The 10,269-nt window shown below is 45.1% G+C and overlaps 1 protein-coding gene across 1 annotated transcript; it reads left to right on the plus strand.

Moving 5' to 3' along the window:
- Positions 1-4,294: 4,294 nt before the first annotated feature.
- LOC145466314 (uncharacterized) lies at positions 4,295-8,223 on the plus strand. Its single transcript, XM_081450017.1, has 2 exons — positions 4,295-8,123; positions 8,219-8,223. The coding sequence occupies exons 1-2, from the start codon at positions 4,295-4,297 to the stop codon at positions 8,221-8,223; spliced, it is 3,834 nt and encodes a 1,277-aa protein (XP_081306143.1).
- The last annotated feature ends 2,046 nt before the right edge of the window (positions 8,224-10,269 follow it).

Consider the following 10,269-nt stretch of genomic DNA (forward strand, 5'->3'; position numbering starts at 1 on the left):
GGGCATCTGACAAATAGGGGCATCTGACAAATAGGGGCACATGACATATAGGGTCATCTGACATATAGGGGCATCTGACAAATAGGGGCACATGACATATAGGGTCATCTGACATATAGGGGCATCTGACTAATAGGGGCACATGACATATAGGGTCATCTGACATATAGGGGCATCTGACTAATAGGGTCATCTGACATATAGGGGGATCTAACAAATAGGTGCATGTGACAAATAGGTGCATCTGAGAAATAGGTGCATCTGATATAAAGGGTCATCTCACAAATACGGGCATCTGACAAATAGGGGCACATGACATATAGGGTCATCTGACAAATAGGGGCATCTGACAAATAGGGGCATCTGACAAATAGGGTCATCTGACATATAGGGGGATCTAACAAATAGGTGCATGTGACAAATAGGTGCATCTGAGAAATAGGTGCATCTGATATAAAGGGTCATCTCACAAATAGGGGCATCTGACAAATAGGGGCACATGACATATAGGGTCATCTGACAAATAGGGGCATCTGACAAATAGGGGCATCTGACATATAGGGGCACATGACATATAGGGTCATCTGACATATAGGGGCATCTGACAAATAGGTTCATCTGACAAATACGGGGATCTGGCAAATAGGTGCATCTGATAAATAGGGTCATCTGACAAATAGGGGCATCTGACAAATAGGGGCACATGACATATAGGGTCATCTGACATATAGGGGCATCTGACAAATAGGGGCACATGACATATAGGGTCATCTGACATATAGGGGCATCTGACTAATAGGGGCACATGACATATAGGGTCATCTGACATATAGGGGCATCTGACAAATAGGGTCATCTGACATATAGGGGGATCTAACAAATAGGTGCATCTGACAAATAGGTGCATCTGAGAAATAGGTGCATCTGATATAAAGGGTCATCTGACAAATAGGGGCATCTGAGAAATAGGGGCATCTGACAAATAGGTGCATCTGACAAATAGGGGCACATGACATATAGGGTCATCTGACATATAGGGGCATCTGACAAATAGGTTCATCTGACAAATAGGGGGATCTGGCAAATAGGTGCATCTGATAAATAGGGTCATCTGACAAATAGGGGCATCTGACAAATAGGGGCACATGACATATAGGGTAATCTGACATATAGGGTGATATGACAAATAGGGGCATCTGACAAATAGGGGCACATGACATATAGGGTCATCTGACATATAGGGGCATCTGACAAATAGGTGCATCTGACATATACGGGCGTCTGACAAATAGGTGCATCTGAGAAATAGGTGCATCTGACAAATAGGGGCATCTGACATATAGGGTTATCTGACATATAGGGGCATCTGACAAATAGGGGAACATGACATATAGGGTCATCTGACATATAGGGGCATCTGACAAATAGGGGCACATGACATATAGGGTCATCTGACATATAGGGGCATCTGAGAAATAGGGGCATCTGAGAAATAGGGGCATCTGACAAATAGGTGCATCTGACAAATAGGGGCATCTGACATATAGGGTCATCTGACATATAGGGGCATCTGACAAATAGGTTCATCTGACAAATAGGGGGATCTGGCAAATAGGTGCATCTGATAAATAGGGTCATCTGACAAATAGGGGCATCTGACAAATAGGGGCACATGACATATAGGGTAATCTGACATATAGGGTGATATGACAAATAGGGGCATCTGACAAATAGGGGCACATGACATATAGGGTCATGTGACATATAGGGGCATCTGACAAATAGGTGCATCTGACATATACGGGCGTCTGACAAATAGGTGCATCTGAGAAATAGGTGCATCTGACAAATAGGGGCATCTGACATATAGGGTTATCTGACATATAGGGGCATCTGACAAATAGGGGAACATGACATATAGGGTCATCTGACATATAGGGGCATCTGACAAATAGGGGCACATGACATATAGGGTCATCTGACATATAGGGGCATCTGACAAATAGGGTCATCTGACATATAGGGGGATCTAACAAATAGGTGCATCTGACAAATAGGTGAATCTGACAAATAGGTGCATCTGACAAATAGGTGCATCTGACAAATAGGGGCATCTGACAAATTGGGGCATCTGACTTATAGGTGCATGTGAGAAATAGGTGCATCTGACATATAGGGGCACATGACATATAGGGGCATCTGACATATAGGGGCATCTGACAAATAGGGGTGTCTGACAAATAGGTGCATCTGACAAATAGGTGCATCTGACAAAGAGGGGCATCTGACAAATAGGGGTGTCTGACAAATAGGGGCATCTGACATATAGGGGCGTCTTACAAATAGGGGCATCTGACAAATAGGTGCATCTGAGAAATAGGTGCATCTGACATATAGGGGCACATGACATATAAGGGCATCTGACAAATAGGGGCATCTGACATATAGGGGCATCTGACAAATAGGGGCATCTGACATATAGGGTCATCTGACATGTAGGGGCATCTGACAAATAGGGTCATCTGACATATAGGGGCATCTGACAAATAGGGGTGTCTGACAAATAGGGGCATCTGACATATAGGGGCGTCTGACAAATAGGTGCATCTGAGAAATAGGTGCATCTGACATATAGGGGCACATGACATATAGGGGCGTCTGACATATAGGGGCACGTGACATATAGGGTCACATGACAAATAGGGGCATCTGACATATAGGGGCATCTGACAAATAGGGTCATGTGACATATAGGGGCATCTGACAAATAGGGGTGTCTGACAAATAGGGGCATGTGACATATAGGGGCGTCTTACAAATAGGGGCATCTGACAAATAGGGGCATCTGAGAAATAGGGGCATCTGACATATAGGGGCATCTGACATATAGGGGCGTGTGACATATAGGGGCATCTGAGAAATAGGGGCATCTGACAAATAGGGGCATCTGACATATAGGGGCATCTGACAAATAGGGGCATCTGACATATAGGGGCGTCTTACAAATAGGGGCATCTGACAAATAGGTGCATCTGAGAAATAGGTGCATCTGACATATAGGGGCATCTGACAAATAGGGGTGTCTGGCAAATAGGGGCATCTGACAAATAGGGGCATCTGACATATAGGGGCATCTGACAAATAGGGGTGTCTGACAAATAGGGGCATCTGACATATAGGGGCGTCTTACAAATAGGGGCATCTGACAAATAGGTGCATCTGAGAAATAGGTGCATCTGACATATAGGGGCACATGACATATAGGGTCATCTGACATATAGGGGCACATGACATATAGGGGCATCTGACAAAGTACAGTATGTAGAGGGCGAATGATTGAAATGAGCGACTTCTTCGCAAAAAGCAAAAAAATCCGCAGTTGTCTTTCAAATGTAAATGGGCCCCGTTTTGATGGGAAAAACTAGCTAAGTACAGTTTATAGAGGGCAAATGATTGAAATGAGGGACTTTTTAACACAAAGTAAAAAATCCGTATGGTACTTGTCTTTCAAATGAAAATGGGCCCCGTTTTCACGGGGAGCACAAGCTAAGTACAGCTTATATAGGGCGATTGATTGAAATGTGACTCACACAAAGTAAAAAATCCGTAATTATCTTTCAAATGTAAATGGGCCTCGTTTTCATGGGGAAGCGTTAGCTAAGTAGATTGTGCAGAGAGCGAATGATTGAAATGAGAGACTCTTTCACAAAAAGTAAAAAAACCGTAATTGTCTTTCCAACGTAAATGGGCCCCGTTTTGATGGGAAAAACAAGCTAAGTACAGTTTAGAGAGGGCGAATGATTGAAATGAGAAACTTTTTCACACAAAGTAAAAGATCAGAAATTGTCTCAGTTTCAAATGTAATATGGGTGAGCATGAGCTAAGTACAGTAGCTGGAAGGCGCGCGAGATATAAATGAGAGAATTTTCACATAAAGCTTCCGTTGGCGGGAATTACTCAATACAGAGTTTGTATGGGTGTTCAAACAGGGTTTTGTGACGGTGGTAGTAACTAGAGCTGTCCGCTTACGAGAGTGTCCACTTTCAAAAGATAATGAATGGCAACAGAATACATTTGTAGAAAAAAACTATGATGTCCGATCAACTCTTAGAAACCGGCATCGCCAATATCTCACACTCCTATATGTCAGACGCCCCGCTTACGAGAGTGTCCACTTTCAAAAGATAATGAATGGCAACAGAATACATTTGTAGAAAAAAACTATGATGTCCGATCAACTCTTAGAAACCGGCATCGCCAATATCTCACACTCCTATATGTCAGACGCCCCGATATGACAAATATTCAACCAATTAGCCAAACACCCCCAGAAATTAACGCCGGAAAAGTTGAAGGCACTTCAGATAAAGAAATTAACAGTGTTCAAAAGGCCGATGACAAGCAAAATCCCGCAATAAACAAAGAAACCACTAGTGATAAAGGTCAAGCTGGCGCGTGCACGTTTAAGCTCGAAAAACCAAAACTACCTGTTTTCGCTGGGAATGTAAGAGATTATGCAATTTTCCGCTCTGACTTCAAACACGCAATAGAAGCAAAATACACAAAGAGAGATGCAATAACGCTCCTGCGTACATGCCTGAGAGATAAGCCGCTAGAACTGATCAAAGGTATCGGAAGTGATTATGACGCCGCCTGGGAATATCTGGACTCGATCTATGGCGACCCGAGATTTGTGTCAGACACTGTGACCCAGGATATTGTCCAATTTAAAGCCTTGCAGGAAGGGGAAGATGCGCGATTTTGCGACCTGGTACATCTAGTCGAGAGATGTTATAATACCCTGAAAGAAGTTGGTCTCCCTAGTGATATGGACAACAGCCATATGCTTTCCATTATCGAACAAAAGATGTGCTCTGACGACAGAAAGGTCTGGGCGAGAGATCTGGAGAGAGAAAAGAAGCCTGCTACCCTGGAAGCGTTGATGAACTGGATGAACGTGGAAATGAAGTCACGAATGCGTGCCACAGCTCCTATCAGAGTGGGCTCATCTGGAAGACGCCACGTGAATCACTACACATCTAATGACGGCAAACTTGTCTGGCACAAATGTTGGCTGTGCAAAACTTCATCCCACTGGCCCGATCAATGCCCGAAGTTTACAGCTCTCAGCATTGATGACCGTATCGCAACTGCAAAGGCAAATCACCTTTGCTTCAGCTGTTTGAAGAGGGCCGGAAGGGGACACACTGTAGATAACTGCAGGCGTAAACAACAGTGCGCAAAGCTGGAGAATGGAATGCGGTGTCCACAACATCACCATCAGCTGCTTCATAAGAGCAATACTGTTAAGATTAGCGTCGCTACATCAGTCAATACGAAAGAAGCTATTCTCCCTGTACTCTCCGCAAACATCGGCAGCGCTAACGGCCTATTTAAATGTGGAAATGTTCTTCTTGACTCTGGCGCTCAAGTAAGCCTTATTCGTCAGGATACCGCAGAAACTCTCGGCTTGAAGGGAAAGGATGTTTCCATAACAATTACTAAAGTTGGCGGGGAGGAAGAGTCAATGAAAACCAAAGAATACAAAATTCAGCTAACCTGCATAGACACCGGCAAGCGTTTTACCATTAAAGCAATCGGCATTCAGAGCATCAGTGATGAAATCCCAACAGTGAAAACTTCGCACTTACCGGAGCTTCTTGGCCTGCCTAACACGAGATTTCGCCGCGGCAAGGGACATGTGGACCTGCTAATCGGTATTGATCACGCACATATGCATGCTGGTGAAACGAGACAAGTGGACCATCTACTAGCTCGCAAGTCGCCACTTGGATGGGTAGTTTTTGGAGGAAAACCAGAGCAGATCTGTGACATAACCAGCATATTACACGTCAAGTACGCCTCACCAATAGACTTAACTGACTTCTGGACAACAGAGACTATGGGTGTGGCCGTGAAACCCTGTGTCTGCGATGCAGACAAACTGTCTGAAACAGAAAGAGAAGAAGCTAAGCTAATAGAGGAAACATGTATCAAAGTTGGAAGTCAATGGATGATTCCATACCCCTGGAGAAAGGACCCCACCCTGCTCCCAGACAACAAAGATTTGGCAATGAAACGCCTAGAGTCAACAGAACGACGCCTGAAAAGAAATCCTGAACAAGTCGAAGCCTACTGCAAACAGATGGAAGAAATGGAAAGCATGAAGTTTGCGCGAAAGCTGTCCAAGGAAGAACAAAACGCGTATCAAGGACCTGTTCACTACATTCCTCATCACGCCGTGCTGAGGCCAGACAAGAAGAGCACTCCAGTTCGAATTGTTTTCAATTCATTTTCTGTATTTCAAGGACATACTCTGAATGATTACTGGAAGAAAGGTCCCGATCTTTTAAACGGCATATTTGGAGTTGTCTTACGATTCAGAGAGAAGAAAGTCGCAGTTATGGGAGACATCTCCAAGATGTATCATAGGATCCTAATTCCCGAGAGGGATCAACATGTGCATCGCTTTCTATGGAGAAACATGGAAACGGACAGAGATCCTGACATCTACCTCAAAACTGTTCTCACATTTGGGGACAAGCCTGCACCCGCTATGGCGCAAATAGCCCTGAGGAAAACAGCTCAAGAGAACAAGGTAGACTACCCAGAAGTAGCTGAAGTCCTCACAAACAACGTGTACATGGATGACATCTGCGATTCTGTAGACACAGTACATGAAGCCCGAAAATTAACGACAGATATTGACAAGGTCTTGAAGACTGGAGGATTCAAAGTTAAAGGATGGATTTCCAACGAGATGCTTGAAGAGAAAGAAAACAGTGACACAGAGAAGGAGATGAATCTATTTCAAGGAAACGAGGAGAAAGTCCTGGGAACCCTGTGGAACTTTCGAACAGACGAGTTCTACTTCCGAGTGAGGACAGAGTTGCTAAAGCTAGACGACAGACCAAACCCTGTGCCTTTGAAGATGACGAAGAGAATGATCTTAAGCCAGGTGGCTCGAATTTACGATCCGATTGGATTCGCTGCAGCATTCATAATGAGGGCGAAGATAGGGCTGCAAAAACTGTGGCAGTTGGGATTAGACTGGGACGATGAGGTACCAGTCGCAGTTCAGGATCAGTGGATCTCTTTGTTCAAAGAAATGAAAGAGTTGGACAATGTGTCCTTCGAAAGATGTTTAACTGCAGACAAAGCCGTGGATCCGCCAATGCTGTGTGTTTTCGCTGACGCATCGCAAGACGCATTCGGAGCATGCGCCTACCTACGCCAAAGAAAGGATGACACTTACTCAGTCAAGTTCATCGCAGCGAAGTCCCGAGTAGCACCGCTGAAACAGCTCACGATCCCGCGCTTGGAGCTACAGGCAGCCGTTCTCGCAACCCGCCTAGCCAAAACCATTCAGGAGGAAACTAGGGTACAGTTTCAAGATGTTAAGTTCTTCACCGACAGCACTATCACCTTGGCCTGGATTCAAAGTCCGTATCGCAGCTTCAAACCGTTCGTATCCTCCAGAGTGGGAGAAATTCAGAGTAACTCAGATCCAAGCCAGTGGAAGCACATCCCCAGTGAGGATAATGTAGCTGACGACCTGTCACGAGGGATCTCTGTTGATGAACTGCAGGGCAGATGGATGAATGGCCCGGAGTTCTTGTACTTACCAGAAGGTCGGTGGCCGATTAAGATCGCTTCGCCAGGCTCAGATGAAGACATGGAACGTCGACAAGCACGGATACTGACCGCAGCTGCAACGCAGAAAGCTAAAGATGCGATCGATCCGTCCAAGTTCTCCAGCTGGAGAAAACTAATCCGCGTGACGGCACGTATAGGCAGACTAGCGGTGAAAATACGACTGAGAAAATACGATCAAGACGGAAAGGAAGGACCGCTGGCCCCTGAAGAGCTTCAGCAAGCAGAGATTTACTGGATAAAGCAAGCACAGTCAACCTTGCACAGCCGCCTAGAAAGAGGTGATTTCAAATCTCTCAGCCCGTTCAAAGATGAAAACGGAGTAATAAGAGTTGGAGGAAGAGTGGACGAAGCTATCGTGTCATATGAGACAAGACACCCCGCCCTTCTTCCAAGTGACCACTGGATCTCTTTGCTGGTAACAAGACACGCCCATCAGCACGGACACACCGGGGTGGCAGCTACGACAGGCAAGACCAGGAGAAAGTTTTGGATCTTGAAGGCGAACAAGTTAAGCAAATCTGTGAAATTCAAGTGTGCATTCTGCCGTGAATTGGCACACAAGGCTGAAACGCAACTTATGGCAGACCTCCCTGTTCTCCGCTTAGCACCAAACACGCCTCCGTTCCACTATACCGCCTGCGATTACTTTGGTCCTTACAGCGTAAGAATCGGGAGAAACAAGACGGCTAAGCACTATGGCGTCATCTTTACCTGTTTAAACACAAGAGCTGTCCATCTGGAATTAGCAGTTGACCTAACTACAATGGAGTTTATGCACGTCCTAAGAAGATTCTTTTCAATCAGAGGCTACCCGGCAGTAATGCTAAGCGATAACGGTTCACAGATGGTTGGTGTTGCTAACGAACTGAGAGAGATGGTGGAAGGTCTAGATGCCAATCAATTACGTGAGTTCTGCGGGGAAAAGAAAATTCAGTGGATCTTCACTACACCAGCTGCGCCACACCAAAATGGATGTGCAGAAGCCCTTGTAAAGAGCTGTAAAAAATCACTTAAGATAGCAATTGGCGAGCAGCTTCTAACGCCTTTTGAGCTGTACACCTGTCTTTTAGAAGTTGCAAACTTAGTGAATCAACGCCCCATCGGTCGCATTCCCACTGATCCAGATGACGGAGCCTACCTGTGTCCGAACGACATGCTCCTTGGAAGAGCAACACCAGAAGTACCACAAGGTCCGTTCAAAGACACAAGAAACCCACGCAGACGAGTGGAGTTCGTGCAAAAAATTGTCGACTCGTTCTGGAAGCGTTGGACTAGGGACGTATTTCCTGTCCTAGTACCGAGAAAGAAGTGGCACGTGGAGAAGCGAAACGTACAAGTTAATGACATAGTAACAGTGGCTGAGCAAAATGCAGTAAGAGGCAAGTGGGCAGTGGGCCGAATAATCGAAGTTTATCCTGGACCAGATGGACGAGTTCGTAATGTTAAAGTCAGAACAGCCACAGGAGAGTACAGCCGTCCAGTTACAAAGATTGCAGTCATTCACCCTGTAGAAGGTGACGACTGAACGAACAGCTGATAAGATAAGGACTACGCCCTTATCGGGGCGGAGAATGTTCCGTTAATATATGAACAATTAGCATTTGATTGACGTTTGATTTCCTAAATATCTTTTGATTGACATTTAGCCGCGTAACCGATACGGTCAATTGACCTTTGAGCTTGGATAGTTAGTTTTCTGTCGCAGATATTTTCACTGTGAACGCCTTCGTTGCTGACCTGTTTCGCTGACCCGTTTTCTGCTATTTCAAATCTGTTCATCTGTTTCCTGACCTGGACAAACCGCAAAACAATCTGATTGGACATCGTCAAAGAAGTAAGTTTAGTACTGTAACTCAGGCTTAAAACAATGTAACTTAGGTTTGCGTTTATATTCCGATCGTCTGTTTGGTTTCTCAATGGAATTTTGTATTACCTCTTTAGATCGAATAATCTTGGATCCTGGAATAAATTATACGATTGGCGTAGCCCAATTAGATTGTCTGCTTGGTTTTTTACGGAACCACCCCTAATCGTCAGATGCTCCTATATGTCAGATGCCCCTATATGTCATGTGACCCTATATGTCAGACGCCCCTATATGTCAGACGCCCCTATTTGTCAGATGCCCCTATATGTCAGATGCCCCTATATGTCATGTGCCCCTATTTGTCAGATGCCCCTATATGTTAGACGCCCGTATATGTCAGATGCCCCTATTTGTTAGATCCCCCTATATGTCAGAAGACCCTATTTGCCAGATGCCCCTATATGTCATGTGCCCCTATATGTCAGATGCCCCTATATGTCAGATGCCCCTATTTGTAAGACGCCCCTATATGTCAGATGCCCCTATATGTCAGATGCCCCTATATATCAGACGCCCCTATTTGTCAAACGCCCCTATTTGTCAGATGCCCCTATATGTCAGATGCCCCTATATGTCATGTGCCCCTATTTGTCAGATGCCCCTATATGTCAGACGCCCCTATATGTCAGATGCCCCTATTTGTTAGATCCCCCTATATGTCAGATGCTCCTATTTGTAAGACGCCCCTATTTGTCAGACGCCCCTATATGTCAGATGCCCCTATATGTCAGACGCCCCTATTTGTC

The sequence above is a fragment of the Orbicella franksi genome, chromosome 13 (assembly GCF_964199315.1).
Source record: "Orbicella franksi chromosome 13, jaOrbFran1.1, whole genome shotgun sequence".
In the NCBI taxonomy this organism is placed as follows: Eukaryota; Metazoa; Cnidaria; class Anthozoa; order Scleractinia; family Merulinidae; genus Orbicella; species Orbicella franksi.